Source organism: Sapajus apella, unplaced genomic scaffold (assembly GCF_009761245.1).
Source record: "Sapajus apella isolate SASKATOON/1434 unplaced genomic scaffold, GSC_monkey_1.0 scaffold89, whole genome shotgun sequence".
Lineage (NCBI taxonomy): Eukaryota > Metazoa > Chordata > Mammalia > Primates > Cebidae > Sapajus > Sapajus apella.
The window spans coordinates 4,652,485-4,673,956 of record NW_022437029.1 but is presented as its reverse complement, the minus strand read 5'-3'; the positions used below and the strand labels follow the sequence as shown (position 1 = coordinate 4,673,956).

At 42.5% G+C, this 21,472-nt stretch overlaps 1 protein-coding gene across 3 annotated transcripts in view; it reads left to right on the top strand.

Moving 5' to 3' along the window:
* The window catches only part of TBC1D8 (TBC1 domain family member 8), a 132,988-nt gene extending 112,589 nt beyond the window's left edge, over window positions 1-20,399 (top strand). For all 3 annotated transcript variants that reach the window (XM_032255477.1, XM_032255476.1, XM_032255478.1), the window contains exons 12-20: window positions 1,199-1,484; window positions 2,518-2,647; window positions 2,811-2,909; window positions 3,834-3,902; window positions 8,660-8,900; window positions 9,433-9,498; window positions 17,051-17,140; window positions 17,581-17,678; window positions 19,374-20,399. In XM_032255477.1, the coding sequence (XP_032111368.1) occupies window positions 1,199-1,484; window positions 2,518-2,647; window positions 2,811-2,909; window positions 3,834-3,902; window positions 8,660-8,900; window positions 9,433-9,498; window positions 17,051-17,140; window positions 17,581-17,678; window positions 19,374-19,817 (1,523 nt within the window). In that variant the 3' untranslated portion in view covers window positions 19,818-20,399. The remainder of the gene's footprint in view (window positions 1-1,198; window positions 1,485-2,517; window positions 2,648-2,810; window positions 2,910-3,833; window positions 3,903-8,659; window positions 8,901-9,432; window positions 9,499-17,050; window positions 17,141-17,580; window positions 17,679-19,373) is intronic.
* The last annotated feature ends 1,073 nt before the right edge of the window (window positions 20,400-21,472 follow it).

The following is a 21,472-nucleotide window of genomic DNA, read 5'->3' as shown; positions in this document are numbered from 1 at the left end:
TTCTATCACCAGGGATTAATTTGGCCTACTCTTGAACCTTGTATGGATGTAATTATGGAGGACAGGGTCTTCTGTGTCTGGCGTCCGTCATGCAGCAGAGCGTCTGTGAGAGGCAGCCACGTTGGTGGTGCATCGGTAGAGCTTGCTTCTGTTTGTTGCTGAGTAGGATTTCACTGTGCGCTCAGAACATGGTATGCTTGTCCAGTCACCGGTTGTGCATTTGACTGGTTTCCAGTCTTGGGATATGATAAATAAAGTAGCAGTGAGTAGTCATGTAAGTCTTTCTGTGAATATATGCTGTCATTTTCCCTGGGTATTTACCTAGGAGAAGAATTGCAGGGTCATAGGTTAGATATATGACTTAATAAGAAACTCTCAGTGTTCTAGAGTGGATGTAACCTGTTCATTTGTCTCATAACAGCAGTGAAGGAGAGTTCATCTTGCTGCATATCCTTACTAACACTTGGTATTGTCCGTCTTTTTAATTTTAGGCATTTAGTGGGTAAGAAGTGGTATAATTATGGTGGTTTTAATTTGCACTTATCTGATGATTAATGATGTTGAACAGATGTCTCTTTGCTTACTGACCATTTGTTTATTGACTTTTGAGTGTTCAGATTTTTAGCCTCTTTAAAAAAGGTTGATTGTTACCTTCTTACTAAGTCGCTAGAGTTTTCTTTTGAATACAAGACCTCTGTAGGCATATGGATTGCAAATATTTTCTACAGGTTTGAAGCTTGCATTTTCATTTTATTAATGGTGCCTTTTGGAGAACAGCAGTTTTAATTTTCATGAAGTCCAGTTTACAATTTTTTCTATGGTTAGTACTTTTTATGTCCTAAGAAATGTTGTATTTTTCTTAAATTTTCTTCTAAAAGTTTTACAGTACTAACTTTTATATTTAGGTTTATGGTCTATTTCAGATTTTTTTTATATGGTTTGAGGTAGGGGCTAGCATTCCTTTTTATTTCCCCCATACCAGTTTCCAGCTGATCAAGCAGTATTTTTTTTTTTTATGGCTATCTTTTACCCTTTAAATTACCTTGGTCAAAATATCAGAATCAGTGAGTTAAGCATGGGTACTTTATGTACTCAAATTCTATCTCTTTGTTCTGGTTATCTCAGAGTGATTTTAATTTCAGACTGTCCTTAGAGAGTGAGTCCCACCCAGCCAGAGCCCTGTGGCCTTCTTTTCCAGGGGCGCAAGTGGACCAGTCTGTCTTCGAGGAGCTCATCAAGGGTCACCTCCCAGAGCTGGCGGAGCACATGAATGACCTCTCAGCCCTGGCGTCCATCTCTCTCTCTTGGTTCCTGACCCTATTCCTCAGCATCATGCCTCTAGAGAGTGCAGTGAATGTGGTAGATTGCTTCTTCTACGACGGCATCAAAGCCATCTTCCAGCTGGGACTGGCTGTACTTGAGGCCAACGCCGAGGACCTGTGCAGCAGCAAGGATGATGGCCAGGCTTTGATGATCCTCAGCAGGTGGGCTCCACAATGCCTCTGTGGCAGGGATGGAGGAGGCAGCAGCACATGCCCAGCAGGGCCATTGCTGGGGAAGTTTTCTTTTTTTTTTTTTGAGACAGAGTCTCACTCTGTCACCCAGGCTGGAGTGCAGTGGTCCAGTCTCTGCTCACAGCAACCTCTGCCTTCCAGCTTCAAGTGATTCTCCTGCCTCAGTCTTCTGAATAGCTGGGACTACAGGAACCCACCACCACGTTTGGCTAATTTTTGTGTTTTTAGTACAGACAAGGTTTTGCCATGTTGGCCAGGCTGTTTTCAAAGTGATCCACCCATGTTAGCCTCCCAAAGTTCTGGGATTACAGGCATGAGCCACTGCGCCTGGCCCCTGTGGAGGTTTTCTGCTCCACGCTGCTTCTTGACACTCTGTGCCTTTCCAAGTCAGTTCACCATGTGGCACTGTCCTAGGCATGGGGTGGAGGGCATCGCTGTCCCTCACTCCTTCCACAGTGAGAGGGTCCAGGAAGAGCAGGGCCATAAGTGCTTTTCTTTAAGAAGATTAAATGTCTTGCATTGAGATGGACTCGTAGTGGCCTTGAACAGGGCTTGGGAGACACCGGGCATCATGGGCGTCAGGCAGCCAGCTGGAGGCTTGCAGACATTTTCTGTGTAAGGCTGGTGAGCAGCAGTGAGGGAAAAGGTCCACTAGGATGAGCACTAGAGCTGGGCTTTCTAGGAGCCAAGGGCAAGTCAGATGACATTGAAAGAGGGGGTTCTCTTTCAGAGCATGATGGAAGCTTAACCTCGCATGTATGCACAGAATGTCGGGCTTACTTCACTGGAGAGTTTCAGGCCCAGAAAGCCATCCATGGGCCCCAATCCACAAGCCGAGCTGCCCCTCACTTCTCAAAAATGAGCGGAGCAGCTGCAGCCTTGCCCTTCTCCCCGGTGTTGGTGTTTGGAAGTGCCCTGGCCTGTCTGACACTGTGACAGCAGCACATGTTGTGTGGCACTCAAATGAGGATGGACTAGGGCGTTGATGGGGCGGTGTGTTCAGGTTTCTAGATCACATTAAGAACGAGGACAGCCCAGGGCCCCCAGTTGGCAGCCACCATACCTTTTTCTCCGATGACCAGGAGCCCTATCCTGTGACTGACATTGCGGACCTGATCCGGGATTCCTATGAGGTAATGGGAACCCCTGCCCCATGCCCCATTGCAGCCCCCAATCCCTCCACATCCATCTTATGTGACTAGGAGATGGATGTGGAGGGAAGTTCCTGGCCTACCTCCTGTTTCCACACTTTGGATGAGCAGGGGACTAAGCAAGTGGCCCCTTGTTTCCCTGCAGAAATTTGGAGACCAGTCTGTGGAGCAGATCGAGCACCTGCGCTACAAGCACAGGATCAGGGTCCTTCAAGGCCACGAGGACACCACAAAGCAGAATGTGGTGGGTAGCGGCCGCCTCACGCCAGTGCTCATGGTTTTGGGGAGCCAGCCTGGGAGTGCATGTCCTTTTCAGTCATGTTATAACAATGGCAGCTTTTAAAAATTTATTATTTTTTTTGCATTACATGAACAACTTAATAGGGGCAAAGTAGTGTAGAAACAGTGTGGGCTTCGGAGCCAGGTGGTGAGTGTATTCACCACTGACAGCCTGTTTCCCCTGTGTAAAGTGGGGATCACAGTGCCTGCCACATAGTTAAATGAGGCTGGGGTCTATGATGCCTAGTATGGGACCCGCAGGGGCGTTAGCTTGTGCTCAGAAGGCTTCTCCTGCCCATGCTCTTTATCTGCTAGCTTCCTGGCTTCCATTAGAGCTCAGTAGGTTTTTGTTTGGTTTGGTTTGGTTTGGTTTTGAGACGCAATTTTGCTCTTGTTGCCTAGGCTGGAGTGCAATGGTGCGATCTCAGCCCACTGCAACCTCCACCTCCCGGGTTCAAGCAATTCTCCTGCCTCAGCTTCCCAAGTAGCTGGGATTACAGGCATGCACCACCATGCCCAGCTAATTTTGTATTTTTAGTAGAGAGGGATTCTCCATGTTGGTCAGGCTGGTCTCAAACTCCTGACCTCAGGTGATCCGTCCTCCTCAGCCTCCCAAAGTGCTGGGATTAGAGGTGTGAGCCACCACACCCGGCCAGAGCTCAGTAGGTTTGTCCTTAGGCATTGATGTGTGAACTGGAAAGAGGCTGAGGATGAAACACTTAGGAAGGATACCTGGAAGTAATCTTTATGTCAGAAAAGAGCCTTTGCAGGAGGGAAGCTGGTGCATGGGCCCCTTGGGTCCCCTTCAGGAGGAAGAGTCCCCTCCTGCCCTGACCCCCAGGGGTGCAGGCCTAGATTTCATGCCATTGCTGTGTATTCTTTCCTCAAGCTTCGAGTCGTTATCCCGGAAGTCTCAATTCTTCCTGAGGACCTGGAGGAGCTCTATGACTTATTCAAGGTACGCAGCTCTGGGAAGATGAGGGGTTCCAGGCACTGAGCAGGCCTGAGCCATGGTGCCCAGCCTGCCTAGGGGCCAGCATGCAGTAGCCTGCAGGCTCTGTGGAACAGAGGCCGGAACTACCCCCCTTGAAGCTGTCTTAGCCTTGCCTACTCGCTTCTACCCAGAAGCCTCTCTCCCCACCTGGAACATGGGAGGAGGGAGTCTGGGCGGGTAGCCCAGCAGGCCTGGCCTCCCATGAAGCTGCTGCACTCTGCTGGGAGGGCTTCGGTGCCGTGGTCTACTCTGCTCTGCTCTCTGCTGCTCTAGTGAGTGTGGGCTCTGGGTCCTTATTCCACAGGAGATGAAACAGCAACCCTTATTGAAATTATCACCTGATATACTTTTTAATTACTTGTGATCCCACTCCACAATACATATGTGCGTATTTTCATATTTGTGTGGCAGGTATGCATGTAAGTTTGTATTCTGTTTTTCCTTGATGCCATTATTAACATTCTTCCATGTTGCCATATAGCCTTAATCATTTTTAATAACTCTATAATCTGTCATATAGCTAATATTTAATATAGTAAACTAGATTTCTAATATTTGGATATTTACCTGGAATCACCCTGCAAAGAACATCTTCAGACCTGTTACTAGAGCTTTCTTGCTTGAAAGAGTGAATGGAAATGAGGAAGAGAGGCAGGCACTTTGGCTGACTCTTGCTACCCTGGCAGAGAAGGGGAGGAAGCGCAGTTGCAGAAAGCAAGCCTGCAGAGAAGGGAGTGTGGTCGCCCCAGCTCGTCCTGGTAGGGGCTCCAAGCCCCTTTCCCTCCTGAGTTCAGGTTCCCGGTATGATTGAAATGACAGTCTGCACAGTCCGGTGCTTCAGAAGCTGTGGAGCAGGCCCTTCCCTGTAGGGTTGCTGGGTTAGTAGGTTCCTGCACTCCTCATTCCTAATGAGCAGGATGGGTGGGGAGAATTAGCAGGCCGCTTTCTCCCGTAAACATCATGTTTGCAAGTTTTATTGTTTCCTTTGTTGTGTGAAGGCAAAATATGAAGTCAAAGGTTACTTGGTATCCCAACCCCAGCCTCATTTTGGCTTTCAAAGAAGGAAAACGGAATACTAGGAACATGAAAGTAGGCAAACAAATTATGTGTTTTTGGTCGTGCTTTTTACCTTAAAAAGACTTTTATTTACTTAGGGCTAATTGTTCTCAAGTTCAGAGAGTGGGAACTGCAGCATATCTGAATTTATGTAATTTAAATGATGGCTTTAAATTCACAATAAAAACAAATTTCGTTAAGCACCGGCCACATCATTCACGTTTCATGGGAAAGATGAAAGAAGGCCTTCAGAGCCGACCATGCAAGTTTCTTGCATTGTTCACCCTTCCTATGAAGGATGAACAATGTTGGTTGGTACTTGAGGAAATTTATTTTTATTGTTAGTTTAAAGCCTTTCTTTAAATCACATAAATTCAGGTTTGTGGCTGGATGTGGTAGCTCACACCTATAATCCCAACACTTTGGGAGGCCAGGGTGGGCGGATCACTTGAGGTCAGTAGTTTGAGACCAGCCTGGCCAACATGGTGAAACCCTGTCTCTACTAAAAATACAAAAATTAGCTGGGCATGGTGGCGCATGCCTATAGTCACAGCTACTCGGGAGTCTGAGGTAGGAGAATCACTTGAACGTGGGAGGTGGAGGTTGCAGTTAGCCGAGACCACAGGCACTGCATTCCAGCCCAGGTGACAGTGAAATGCCATCTCAAAAAATAAAAATAAATAAATAATTAATTTAAAAAAAAAAAAAAAAAAAAAGGAAAGGGCCCTATCCTGTGCCCCTATTACCCTCCCTTGTACAGGTAATTACAGTTAACAGTATGTTGCATATCTTTCTGGAATTTTCCCCCTTGTATCTACCTATAGATCCACAGACGCCTACAATACATACACACACGCTCACTTTTCTTTCCTACATAGAAGTGAGACTATGCTATACCTAATGACCTGCAGTTTTCTTTTTTCAGTTGACCATATATCATGAACATTGTTCTAGATGAGAATCTATAGATCTTTTCTCATACTTTTTTAGTGATTGCAGTTTCCCTGTATGTTTAGTCATTCACCTCTTGAGCGACATTTGTGTTGCTTCCGGTTGTTGCTGCTTGACACCGAGGACCTGTGCATTTCCTGCTGATTCTATAGAATGGGTTCCTTGAGGTGGAACTGTTGGGTCATGGGGGATGTATATACCCAACTTTAGTCAATACTGCTAAAGCATTTTTTATTTTTTAAAATTACAGTTCTGGCTGGGTACGGTGGCTCATGCCTGTAATCCCGGCACTTTGGGAGGCCAATGCCAGTGGATCACTTGAGGTCAGGAGTTTGAGAGTAGCCTAGCCAACATGGCAGAACCCCATCTGTACTAAAAATACAAAAATTAGCTGGGCATGGTGGCACATGCCTGTAATCCCAGCTACTTGGAAGGCTGAGGGAGGAGAATCGCTTGAACCTGGGAGGTAGAGATTGCAGTGAGCCAAGATCATGTCACTGCCCTCCAGCCCAAGCAACAAGAGTGAGGTTCTGTCTCAAAAAAAAAAAAAAAAAAAATTACAATCCCACTGATGGTATCTAAGAGTGCTCAATTCCCCACACTCCACACCCACCCAGCATTTAATATCATGGATCTTTTAAAATTTTGCTAGTCTGGTAGAAAATGGCATTTCATTTTAACTTAAACTTGTTTACTCATTAATGAGGTTGAGTGCCATTTCATTTTTATTGGCTAGTTGTCTACTTTTTTGAATCACCTGCTCATATCCTTTGCCTATTTTTATAGTGGGATTATATTTTCTGTGGGATTCTAGTAAACTAGTATTCGTCTTTGACCTATGCATTAAAACCATTTTCTTCTGCATTTTATGGGCTGTTGATGTGACAGTCTATATGAATTTACATTGAAATTCATGGTTGCCTTGGATTTTAAGGAACAGAAATTTATGAGACCTTTATTTCACACTTAAAAGTTCCTGTGGTAATTTTCATGACTCTGTAATGACTGTTTAAATAACATGGCTACAGTGAATATGACAGTAAAATTATAAGTGGCATATTGGTCTCTATTTGAGGATATGAGCTTGCAGACTACAGCACCTGTCCTTGTTTCTGTCCCATCCTGTGGACAAATGGTCAAGAACCCTGCAATTATTTGGAACCAGTTCAGGCTTCTGTAAACTGGGATGTCCAAAGAGATGATATAGTCATGTAGTATGGGTGGAAGTGATGGGTGGCTCACCTGGTCCTCAGCGATAGGGCCTGTTTTGATTATGTTTGTTTTCAGTCTTTTTCCAAGGCTTCAACTCACCTTTTTAAAAAAACCTTATTTAAAAATATTGTTAATATACTCATGTGGTTCAAAATTCAGAAAGTAACAAAAATATGCAATAAAAAGTCTAACTTCCACCTCTGGGGCCCTCACCACAGGTAGCCAGGGTTATTAGTTCCTTCTGTATCCTACAGATCTGGCTAGTCCTTTTTGATTTTCAAATAGTATGATTTTGGGCCAGTCGTGGTGGCTCATGCCTGTAATCCCAGCACTTTGGGAGGCCGAGGCAGGTGGATTACCTGAGGTCAGGAGTTTGAGACCAGCCTGGCCAACACAGTGAAACCCTTGACTCTTCTAAAAATATAAACAGTTAGCCAGGTGTGGTAGCAGGTGCCTGTAATCCTAGATATTTGGGAGGCTGAAGCATGAGAATCACTTGAACCCAGGAGGCGGAGGTTGCAGTGAGCTGAGATCACACCACTGCACTCCAGCCTGGGTGACAGAGCGATACTCTGTCTCAAAAAAAAAAAAAAAAAAATTGCTTTGTTGCCCAGCCTGAAGTGCAATGGCGTGATCTCGGCTCACTGCGACCTCCACCTCCTGGGTTCGAGTGATTCTCATGCCTCAGCCTCCTGAGTAGCTGGGATTTACAGGCACATGCTGCCATACCTGGCTAATTTTTTGTATTTTTTAATAGAGACAGGGTTTTACCGTGTTGTCCAGGCTGGTCACTAACCCCTGAGCTCAGGTGATCTACCCGCCTCAGCCTCCAAAGTGCTAGTATTACAGGTGTGAGCCACCGTGCCTAGCCAGAAAAATACAATTTTAAGTTAAAATATCAGAATAAAAATTGTGTGTCTTCTAAAATGAAAACAATGTCAACTGAACTGCACATTTAAAAATAGTTAAAATGGTACATTTTACGTTATGTGTATTTTACCACAATGAGAAAAAAAAAAAACCCTTGATAAAAAAAGAAACCAGGCTGGGTGCACGGTGGCTTATCCCAGCACTTTGGGAGGCTGAAGTGGGCAGAGCACCTGAGGTCGGGAGTTTGAGACCAGCCTGACCAACATGGAGAAAACCTGTCTCTACTAAAAATACAAAATTATTCAGGTGTGGTGGCGCATGCCTGTAATCCCAGCTTCTTGGGAGGCTGAAGGAGGAGAATTGCTTGAACTCTGGAGGTGGAGGTTGTGGTGAGCCGAGATCATGCAATTGCACTCCAGCCTGGGCAACAGGAGCGAAACTCCACCTCAAAAACAAAAAGAAACCAACATCAAAATTACATATTCATGTGGGCAAGGACATCAGGGTAACAAGGAAACCCTTTACGTATCCAGTTAGATTGGTGAGATTGTGAGTAATTTAATATTTTGTTTGTGTTACAACATGGCTTATTCAGTAAGCAGTAAGAGCTCCCTTTCCCCTGTTGTTTGAAGAGAGAACACATGATGAGCTGTTACTGGGAGCAGCCCAGGCCTGTGGCCCCACGCCATGACCCCAGCCGGCCCTACGCCGAGCAGTACCGCATAGACGCCCGGCAGTTTGCGCACCTGTTTCAGCTAGTCTCACCCTGGACCTGTGGGGCCCACACGGAGATCCTTGCTGAAAGGACGTTCAGGCTCTTAGATGACAACATGGACCAACTCATCGAATTCAAAGCGTTTGTGAGCTGCCTTGGTATGCTTCTGTGGGATTTCACAGTGAGTTGCTTTGGGGGTGTGGGTCTGTGAACAAAAGACAGTGGATCTTTGCAGCAGGCAAATGCACACGGTGAAACACTTTTGTAACCGGCCTGACATGAATTTATGATTTTGAAATATCACTCTGCAGGCTCCTCTCAGGAACTACTTTCTGAAGGGGTTGGGAGAGGGGCTGCACTCTCAACACATGAGGCTATTCACCTTGCTTTCCTTGGCACCCACGATGTGGTGGTGGCTTGATGGGAGCCATGTTCCTAACTTTTGTCCATAAAATTAAAATGTTTTGGAAGGTATGGGGCCAGACAACATTCACAGAGTTCCTTGGAGCTCACACACTTACCAGCCCTGCCTTTAACACTTTCGTTGCTACCATTGGCATGTGTCTGGGGCAGGAGAGTTGGGGGTGGCAGGTGTTGACCTTCCCGAGTGTTCTCTCCACAGTTTGTGTCCTGACATATGGACTTTAAGCATTGGCATCAACTCACTTTCTCTTTTTAAAATTTTTGCAGATATTATGTATAATGGAGAAATGAATGAGAAAATTAAACTATTATACAGGCTTCATATCCCTCCAGGTAAGAAAGTCCAAGTAGCAAAATCAGACTATGCTCTGCTGAAACACAAGAACAGCTTTGTGCGTGACCCTGAAGCTCTTCTCTGTTTCAAGTTTACTTACACTTGAGGCAACAGGCATTTCTAGCTTGGGGTTTCAGGTCACAGGTTTTAAATTCTATGCCGCAAGGCTCTGGCAGGAGCTCCCAAACTGGAGTGAGCACCAGAATCTCCTGGAGGGCCTGTTAAACCAGGTTCCTGGGCCCCCGCCCTGGTTTCCTACACTCTGGGTCTGAGGACATCTTGAGAACTGCTGGTCTGTGGAATGCGTGTGGGAGCCAGACGCTGGTTACCTTAATAGAGAGTTATTTTAGGACACAGAATCTGAAGAACCATTGCATGTTTCTAGTGCGTCAGACCATGCTTTCTTCAAATGTCAGCACTAGTAATCAGGAAAAGGAAGCCCCTTGGAAATTGTGAGGTCAGACTTGACGTTGACAGGAATAAGACCAAGGAAGCCTAAAAGGTGTGGCTAGGATCTTCAAAACGAATAGAGAGGAATCAGAAATCCCAGAGGGTCCCCCACCCCCTGCCAGTGCTATGGTTGTGATTTGGTGTTGGATAATGCCTGAGGAGGCTGGTGGGCACTCAGGAGGCTTCTAGGGCCATGATATCTTGGTGGCTTTTACAAATATTAGTGCACATACACATTCCCCTTCATCCACTGGGCATATGTTCCAAGAATCCTCCCAACCCCCCCGTGGATGCCTGAAACCCTATATACACTAGGTTTTTTCAATCTGATCACCAAGATGGCAAATGAGTGACTAACGGGCAGATAGTGTAGACATTGTGGAGATACTGGACAAAGGGAGGCTTCACATCTGGCCTGGGACGGAGTGGAACAGTGCAAGATTTCAAAATGTTGCTCAGCAGCATGCAATTTAACACTTCAGATGCTGCGGGGGCTACTGTATAAACGCTGAAGATGCACCTGGACGTTACTTGTGGGCTTTCTGGGTCTACTTACTGGATGCAGCCATTACTGAACCTCAGGCACCCTGTCCCCAGTGAGCATTCTGTGCTGGCCACACAGTCCCTCCTTGACCTTCCCATTGATAATTTGCACTATTATGAGTTTAGTGCAAATTGTTCATTTGATGATTTATTTTTTGTTTCCCTTTCTCTGTCAACTGATCATAAATGCAAATTGTTTAGCATCACTGAAGTTTTCTGCCCTTTATGTCAATATAAATTGTTTCAATTTATCCTTATTTTTCATAAATGTTTTCCTATTACCGTAGAAGGCATGAATAATTGTTTATCTTCATCATATAATCATCATCATCATCTTTGCATAGTTGTCATTATCTATATCTGGCATTCTTAAATAGAACATGATTGTTTTTACTTTACTCAATTATTTTATCTTGGTTTAAAAATAAACGTTATTTTGGAATAATTTTAGATTTATAGAAAAGCTGCATAGATTAGTACAGATAGACTTTCACCATGATACATTTTTAAATTTATAATTATCTTTTGAATTATCATCTAAGATTGATTTTTGATTCTTCATCTAACTTTCTAATGAATTACTATTTGTTTCTAAACAACAACTTTATTTCTAAAAGATGTTTTAATTATATTGATGTATTAAAAGCATTTGTAGTCCTTCATGGTTTCAGAAAATCAATTGTTCAAACCTTTTTGAACTTATATGATTGTGATATTTACACGGAGTGACTCTGAATTTAAATCAAGTTCAATGGAAATTAAGATTTGCTACATTATTTTTTATGGATGTTTTGTATCTGAATTTTTGATGCAGTTAAAAAAGCCTTAAGAAAACAATGATAAAAAAGCCTTACGAGTGCAGACGGCCTAAAATCTCTATTTGAAAACATCATTTTCCTGAGGCCATGCAGACTCCTATCTAAGTACTTTTCATTTAAATAGACTTAATTCTTTTAACAAATACTTTCATAATGAATAACTTTTTAAAGGCGGGACAGACATACTAGTTATGAAATGAAAGTTTACAGTCACAAATCAGGAAGTATAATGAGATTACATCAAATGTGAATTTGTGTGCCTAATGAACTCTCTTCACCTAAGTCGTATTATTATTTGCCTGTGGAAGAGGCAAGGGTACAAAACACGGCATATCAGTGCCTTGCTGCATATACCCGCCTGGGGAGAGCAAGTCTGGCCCTCTGCCAGGGTAACGTAGGAGACCAGATGTCTTCTGTGAGCTTGGTTGTAAAGGCATCTGCTGCAGCTCAGGTAGCAATGAAGAGCTGAGGCCCAAGGCCTCACCCATGTCCAGGAGGGCTCACTTTAAGGGCTCTTGGCAATTGTAACACTATTTAGCACAGGAGCTAGGAAAGAAATATTACAGATGATTTGGTACCGTATCAGGTACACAGATAAAGAGTATTCCAGAAGTTTATGAAATCAACAGTTTTCACCACAGATTGATAAACCTACAGATTTTGGTCGTTTTGCTTAGTTAATTATATATACTCATTGGACTTTCAGAGCAGAACTTCCTGAAAGAACTTTATTTTCCTTGGAAAGAAACATAACAAACCACTGAGAAAGATGTATTGAAAATGGTCAATGAACACACACAAATGAGACAATTTGGAGGTTTTCTGTAAGTTTGTACACTGAGTGGGCCTGTGAGGACCCCTCACATCATGAGTTCCTTCTGCAAACTCTGAGATTCAGGGAATATGCTATTTTATTCACAGACAGGTCCTCTGAAAGGTTTGCCTGCCAGCCTGAATCCACATTAAAGAATGTCCTTAAAGTGTTGACTAATAACATTGGAGCTGTTCCAGTCTTTGTGTTCAACCTTCTGTGAAGGAATAGGTTTCCTTCTGAGGTCTTATACATAACCAAGTGCATCTGCTATCTAAAGGATGAATTTTGTCAAGAAGTTGAGTTAAAAGGAGAAATCTTTTGAAGAATTCCAATCTTCTGCAGTTGGTTAAGGGTAATTACTGGCTTTAAAAAAAAAAGCACTTAAAACATTAAAAACCTGAATGAATTTACTTGATAATTGAAAGAGCACATAAAATTATATTAACATGTAATGACAAAATATGAATTCAAAGCAAAAGTTCAACTTTGGAAAAAAAGGGGGTCACAAATGCTTCATTAGTGATGTTTAGTCAGTGTTACAATTTGAATTCTAAAACATAGTACAGCAATATCTGTGTATGAATGAGGGAAAGCTTTGTTATTTTGAAATACTTGATGTGAAAAAGTGTTGATTAAATTCAAAATCTAGTCCCATTAGCCAAAAAATTGTCAACATTACATTTGTCAGTGAAAAGGGGGTTGATAAATAGAATGAGCACATGCTTGAAGTAGAATTACGAGCATTGGAACCATTCAGATCCTCTATGATGACTTTTCATCAAGTAGTGAAAAATGCCATTTGCCTTCCCTTGCTTGTTCAGTTTCTCACTGATGCTGACAATCTGTTTTGAAGAGATAATCGTTTTGAAAATCTAATTGGGAATTACATGTAGCTACTTCACTATTAGTATGAAAACTAATATTAAAAAGTCTGGAGTGTGCTAAGATATTGGTAACATCCTTTTTGTCACTTGATCCTGTCTCACCTGTGATAAAGTGATGTATCATGGATATCTGTTAGAATGGATCTGCTTTCCAAACCTGTGTAGTACAATTGGAAATATATAAGATCTTTGCACAGCATAGTCTGCTTTGCCAAGGGTATCTGCAGATTAGATGGTAGGTACTGATAAATACATACCGTTGTATGCCACATAGAAACGTTCTGGACAAGGATACTTGCATATATGATGGTGGTCCCATAGGATTACAGTGAGACTGAAAAATCCTGTCTTAGCCATTGTAAACATTGTAGCAAAACATATTACTCATGTTTTTGTGATGATGCTGGTGTAAACAACTCTCCTGCCATTGTATAAAAGTTTAGCACATAAAATTACATATAACACCTAATATTGGACAATGACAATGAATGTTATTGGTTTATGTAATTACTGTACTATTTATCATTATTTTAGCATGTATTCCTTCTACTTATTAAAAAACAAGTAAACTGTAAAACAGACTCAGGCAGATTCCCTCAGGAGCTATTCCAGAAGGCACTGTTATCACAGGAGAGGGCAGCCCCTTGTGTGTTATTGCCCATGAAGACCTTCAGTTGGGACAAGATATGGATGTGGAAGACACTGATATTGACGATCCTGACCCTGTGTAGGCCTAGGCTAATGTGTGTGTGTGTTTTAGTAACAAAAAAGTTTAAAAGATTTTTTTGATAGAAAAAGGTTTATTTTATAAGAATATAAAGAAAATATTTTTGCACAGCTGTACAGTGTGTTTGTGTTTTAAGGCAAGTGTTATAACAAGAGTCAAAAAGTTAAAAAGTTTATAAAGTAAAAAGTTACAGTAAGCTAAGGTTAATTTATTGAAGATCAAGAAGAATATGTTAAAAATAAACTCAGTACAGTCTAAGTGTTTATGAAGTCTATGGCAGTGTACATTAATGTCCTAGGCCTTCATATTCACTCACTACTCACTGACTTGCCCAAAGCAGCTTCCAGCCTTGCAACCTCCATTCATAGTAAGTGTCTATACCGGTATACCATTTTTTTGTTCTTTTATACTCTATTTTTATAGTATATTTTCTACATTTAGATATGTTTAGATACACAAATACCATTGTGTTACAGTAGAGTAACGTGCTGTACAGGTTTGTAGCCTAGGAATGATACAGTTTATAGGCTAGTTGTGTAGTAGGGTACACCATCTAGGTTTCTGTAAGTTCACTTTATGATGCTTGCACAATGACAAAATTGCCTAATGATGTGTTTCTCAGAACTTATTCCTTTCACTAAGTGACACATGACTGTATAAAATAATAGATTTCACAGAATATTTGTTGTGGAGAAAAACCTTACACACATTATGGAATGGGATGTGTTTAAAAGTGACATCAGTAGGCGTGAAGATAAGAGAGCATGTGACTACTGGTTGTCAGAGATAAGTATGGCACTCAAGTTACACCCACCATCTTGATTCTTCATTTTTGGTCAGCTTTTTCTTATGGCTATGCTAAGAAACAAAACTGAAGATAACTCTGTACAGTTCTTGCTTTTAAGAATGTGCCAATATGTCAAGGAATCTGCTGGAACCCAAGAAACTGAGGGATGCTTACACTGCTCTAAGGACCAAAATAATAACGGGAATGGCCCAAACTGCATACGGGAAGAAGGCTCACCAGGTGAAATGGAAGCAGATTGGCTAAATGATGAATCCAGCTAAGATTAAGAGCCTCCCTCAGGAATAAAAACAGTCATTCTAGGGCCGGGCGCGGTGGCTCAAGCCTGTATTCCCAGCACTTTGGGAGGCCGAGGCGGGTGGATCACGAGGTCAAGAGATCGAGACCATCCTGGTCAACATGGTGAAACCCCGTCTCTACTAAAAATACAAAAAATTAGCTGGGCATGGTGGTGCGTGCCTGTAATCCCAGCTACTCAGGAGGCTGAGGCAGGAGAATTGCCTGAACCCGGGAGGCGGAGGTTGCGGTGAGCCGAGATCGCGCCATTGCACTCCAGCCTGGGTAACATGAGTGAAACTCCGTCTCAAAAAAAAAAAAACAAAAACAAACAAAAAAAAAAAACAGTCATTCTAAAGATTTAGTTGGAGGAGATAATGATTCTGAAAATGGATGATGTGTTAAGGAAATTTGCTGCAAAGGTCAGCGTCTCACAGCGCCAAAAAAAAATGGTAGTTTAGTTTATATTCCAGTTTAATAGACGCATAGAAAATGATAGTTTACATTCCAGTTTAACTCAGAACTGGGTTCCTGAGTTAAAATGCTACGGAACATTTTGAAAAGTATGGAAACATAGAATATAAACTTCATTTAAAAAAGGCTTTTGTGAAATTCAAAGACTGCATCAGACCCTTTTCAACAAAAGAAAACTAAGTGCTAAAGATTTCTGGTATTATCCAAATCGTCAAGAAGCCACTAAGAAATCGGTTGTTATGATCCCTGCCTCCCATAGCTGTTGCATCTCAGGTGATTTTTCTTACAATAGACCCTTGAAAAACAAGTTGGATACCTTAGTTGATTTACCTATCAATGACTTGGCTATACTGGAATTTCTAATTAATCCAAATGCAAGGCCTTGTTATAATTTGATTGCTGTTTTCAACCACTATGGAGGGATGAGAGGAAGGCCCTATACTGCTTTTGCAAAATAAGCATGGTGGAGAATGGGATTATTTTGATGATTACTGTAATGTCTCAATTGCATCTGAAGGCCAGATTGTGTTCACAGCCGTATGTGAACTCTTCTACCAGAGAGAAGATGCTTATGGTGGAACTGGCTTATTCCCTCCACAGGCATCCCATTTAGAAAGTGAGGAAGCTGGCAGTGGCAATGACAATGATACAGAAAACGAAAACTGTACAATGTGTAATGAAGGTCCCTAAGGCCATAAAGGAGAGACTTTCCTGCTGGTGCTATCTGTTGGAGGAATGAAGTTACCTACTACCTTCAAACAGAAGTCTGAGATAGGGGTTTCAGATGACCGAATGTAAATCCTTATCTGATTTTAACTTGTGTAGTACTTGAAGTGAGACACAATCGACACAGTAATAGAAAATGCCTCTCAATCCATTTATATTCTTGAATTACAGGCTACATATATATATATAGGAATGTAAAAATAAGGTCATGTTTAAACAGCCCAAATACGTAAAAAGATTGAAAGGAGTTTTAAAGATTGTATGTATTCTTAGTAGTTACTGTTTCCCATAATGCATAGTAACCTATACTTCTCGTCATAAATAGATTGTGGAATGAATATTTTCAGTGAGTTCCACGTCCAGGTGATGTTCTCTGCATTTGCTGTGATGGCAGAGGTTGGGAGGCTCTGCTCTGGGGGTTGGTTGGCCCCTCAGCTCCTTGTTACTGTCAATACTTTACCTGCCTCCTTGCTGGACACTTGCCCACCCCCTGGATTAATTGCTGTCTTTTTATGGCTCCCATCACATTTTGTTGATGACTTGTATATACGTTTCTACTTTGTGGTATGCCAAACTCTTTGGCATCCCAGCACTATTCCCTGGGAAATCCATTTCCATCCTGACTGCCCCAGGTACCAGGGTTTGCAATTTTTCTCCTATTCAGTATGGATTCTCACATGTGCCACTTCACAGAATTTGTTTTGGGCAAAGTTGGAAAAAGGGAAGCTTTCCAAAGTTTTGCTGCCATCTTGTGGAAGCTTGTTGAATCGCAGCTCAATTTTGCCTTTGATTTATTCCCAGCAGTGTCCTCCTATGAATGTGTACGTTGTTAATTATAACAGTCTCCACAGGCCTCTGGGAAAAAGCACATTTGGTGTGGGGGACATTTTATTTTCTATTTTCTTTGCGTAGCCAGACAGTGCTTGGTGTGCGTTTGGGTGCTGCTGGCTTAGCCTTTAGTTGTCTAAAAAGCTATATTACTGTCAGTTTTGGTAACACAGAAAATTTATTTAAATCTCTCATCTTTCTTTAAGCACTCACTGAAAATGACCGAGACAGCCAGTCGCCATTAAAGAATCCTCTGTTGTCAACATCAAGACCCCTGGTTTTTGGGAAACCCAATGGCATGTACCTCTTTTCATTGCTGCTCTCCCCTGGGCACACCAGTGCAGTGAAAGGAGGCACTGGGTTGCCCTCAGCCCTCTTCTTGTAACAGCCCTGTCTTTTCCCCTCGCCCAATGAATTATCCCCAAACCCACTGCCTCTAGAGGCCAGAAACGCTCCAAGGGGGAGTGTTGCTGGGTAGTTGCCCCTTGCCCCACCACCAGGTTCCTTCCTCCTGTTTGCTGTTTCACAAGCCCTCTTAGAGCAGATGTTGCCCAATTACCACCCATCTGTGGTCAGTTGTAAAACCAACTGCCTTTCTGAGAGTCTCTTGCTTTCCAGTTTTGTAAGGAATTTGCTTAGTGGAATTCCTCACCTCCGTGCTCCCCGCTCCTACACAGTTTCCTTTTTGCTTTCATTGAATTTATTTAAATTGCATATTGTTTTCCTTTGTTTCAAGGTGGTGCAGTTGATTATCAGAAACAGTTGAAGCAGATGATTAAGGATTTAGCCAAAGAAAAAGATAAGACTGAGAAGGAATTGCCCAAAATGAGCCAGGTATGGACTTTCTTCAGTGCAGAGAATTAACTGTTTTTTCAAATGATTAATCTGGGAATCAAGCTTGGGCCCCTTTACTTGCAAAGTCCAGGAAGTGGAACATCATGGCGATTAAATGGTAAGTATTAAATTGTGATTAATTCCGGATACTCCAGATATTCAAAGCGCTTCCAAACAGGAGACTGCCACACACTTCACATCTTTGAGGGTTTTTTATATAAAATTCATTTATCCAGGTTGTGATACTGATTAATTCCTCTGGGAGGTAAAGGCTGTGGATACAGCATTCTTCCCTTAAAAAATACTGTGCTCACTCCCTTTCCTGGGAAATCACTGGCTACATGATACACAGTACTCATAGGAGTCTCTAAAGCTTCTGAGCATCTTCCCAAAGAGAGTTGTGCCGTATCATGGTGGAAGGTTGGTTTGTTGCACTGTGAAAATGGTTCCTCCCAACGTTTAGGAAATGTAGGCTTAATGTTAAAAACACCCCTTTTTTTGTAGGACTTAAATCATTTTGGTGCGGTGTACTATGAGCCTTCAAGAGTAGAATTTAGCATGTGGTTTTCTCAGTGTAATTTTTTGACCCCAAAACATCTTGTGGGATTAGCATTTCATAGCCTGTTTGGGAAATGCTGCTTGTCTACTATACCAAGAATTGCTCTCAGATGTTCATTCTACTCCCTGGACGTATGATCAGAATCAGTTAAAACCTCATCACCCAGAGCTATCAGTATTCACGTTTTTGATAAACAACCTCTTTTTCCTATAGATAATGCTTCAAACAAAACGTTAATTAACATTAACGGCCATGTTAGTACTCTGCTTTTCTTTCAAACAACCATGGATCTTTTCCCAAAATTGATGTTACATTAGTACCTAACCATTTTTCTGTTCCTGGAGTAATTGTGTAGCTAGATCCCACCTGAAGCACCTGTCCTCACATTACATATTCTCAATTTGAGCAGGAGTCTCTCAGATTACACTGAGAAAACAGGCATCACCGTTCCATTTCATTTTACATTTAGGTCCCACATGGGCTTCCCAACAGAGGAACATGCCCTAACTTGATAGCATTTCAGCTGTTTCTAACATTCTCCTATGATAAACTAGCTTAAAGATCCCTATGGATAAATCTGTACATTGCTGTGGTTTTTTGAGATGGAGTTTTGCTCTTGATGCCCCCACTGGAGTGCAAGGGTTTGACCTTGGCTCACTGCAACCTCTGCCTCCCAGGTTCAAGCGATTCTTCTGCCTCAGCCTCCCAAGTAGCTGGGATTACAGGCACACCCCACCACGCCTGGCTAATTTTGTATTTTTAGTAGAGATGGGGTTTCTCCATGTTGGTCAGGCTGGTCTTGAACTCCCAACTTCAGATGACCCGCCCACCTCGGCCTCCCAAAGTGCTGGGATTACAGGCGTGAGCCATGCCCGGCCTGCTGTGGTTTCTTGAATTGCTGTGTTAGAGGATATGCACATCCTCTAGGAAGGTCTGCCCATTTCCAAGTGTGTGCTAAGATTCCCAGGAGTCACCACTGTTAATAGTTTTCAGAGTGGAAGGGCAGAGAATACCCGTTCTTACATTCTGTGTCTTCAAAAGTACTATGTTGTTTTCTCAAAGATCACAGGTAAAATGTTAAAAAATGACACTTGCACCTTGGTTCTGCTGCTACAAAAGACTTATTTCCATTTCAGAGAGAATTTATCCAGTTCTGTAAAACGCTGTACAGCATGTTCCATGAAGATCCAGAAGAAAATGACTTGTACCAAGCCATCGCCACAGTCACCACGCTGCTGCTACAGATCGGGGAGGTGGGGCAGCGAAGCAGCAGCTCTGGAAGCTGCTCCCAGGAGTGTGGGGAGGAGCTGCGGGCCTCAGCTCCTTCTCCCGAGCAGGACTCTGTTTTTTCGGACACTGGGAAGACTCCCCAGGAGTTTCCAGAGGAGGCAGAAGGGGACTGGACTGTCTCCCTTGAACATATTTTAGCTTCTCTTCTGACTGAACAGTCATTAGTAAACTTTTTTGAAAAGCCACTAGACATGAAATCCAAACTTGAAAATGCCAAGATCAATCAGTACAATCTTAAAACTCTTGAAATGAGCCAATCACAGTCTGAACTTAAGCTGAGTAACTTGTAACAAGATAGCTGCTATGCACACTGGAGTTGGCCATACCAAAGCACGGACCAGACTGTTTCTTGCGGTCAGCCCTAAACCCAGATTTCAGTCTACTTTGCAAATGGGGCATCTGGATAAACAACCTGACAAACTGGCCAGGGGAACCGACACAATCCTCAAGCATTTCTATGTATTCTTTGATTGTCAGTGCGCTAGGGTACCCATCAGTTCCCTTGATGCTTAGTTTTTGCCAGATTTGCTGAAATGGGCACTTCTGTGATACTAGTGTGATTTTGCGCTCAGATGTACACAATTCATGTGTCATACTAACCAAGAAGCAAGAAAAGCCCCATGCTTTCATTTTTCACTTGGAATAACAATAGGAGAGGTCAAGAATCAAGTTCACCTTCAAGATCTAAGGGAGTCCACTATCTGTGCAATTGTATTTGGCTTTTTTTGCACTAATTGTTTCAATGCTGGTAATTGAAACCATTTTAATATATTTGGTTGTATTCACTTTATATGTCCTTCCAAAAATGTTGTGTACAAACCATGCTTTCAATGTTGGCTTCCAAGTTTTTAATAAGAAACTTTTTGTATTTACTTGGTCCTTTTCTTTACCTTGTAGTTAAGTGTCTTAAAACTGTGGACTGCTAGTGAACAGGTAAGCTGGGACGTCGCTACTGCCCATCCATGGTTTCTGGGCGCAAAACACTGTAGGTACTCTTCAACCCCACCTTGGGTGTGCCCTATCATCACCAGTGGGGCTTCAGAGACCTCTTTATGGCAGCATTCATCATACAGCTTGTAGATGCTAGTAAAAAATAATCCCAGAAACACTGCTTTAGGACTGAAATATTTTGCTGTGTTGTACGGTGGTGTAATCTCAGCTCACTGCAACCTCTGCCTCCCAGGTTCAAGCAATTCCCCTGCTTCAGCCTCCTGAGTAGCTGGGACTACAGGTGTGTGCCACCATGTCTGGCTAAATTTTTTTTTTTTTGTATTTTTAGTAGATATGGGATTTCACCACGTTGGCCAGGATGGTCTTGAGTTCCTGACCTCGTGATCTGTCCTGCCCGCCTCAGCCTCCCAAAGTGCTGAGAGTACAGGCGTGAGCCTCCATGCCTGGCCCAGGACTGAATTATTACTACAAATTTTTGTTATTGATACCTTAAGGAACTTCTGAACCTTGGTTCCAAGAACCTGAGACTACAAATAACTCACAGGACCATTACAAATGACTTAAAATATGAATCTGGTTACCTCACCAAAAATCAATTATTTTAGAAGACAACAATACTCAATACAGATGTAGGCAGAAACTTAAAGACCTACTACCACGTTAATTTCAATAAATTTAAGATGCTACAGATGTTACGTCATTTTAAAGCTGTTTCCTAAAAATGTTAAGATGCCAATATCAACTGAATTTTACATCCTGGTTTCTGGAAAAACGCTTATCTTACAATTAACAAAACATACAAATAGAATCATTAACAATATACCTTCAGTATCCCAAATACCCAGAACAGTGACTCTAAAACTAGGTTGCACTTCGAAATCAGCTTTAAAAACCTGCCTAGACCCTGTCCAGAAATCTAACCCCAGGGGATGAGGGGAAAGGCAGCACAGGCCATCAGTGTGAGAAAAGCTCTCCAAATGATCCCATAATTAGG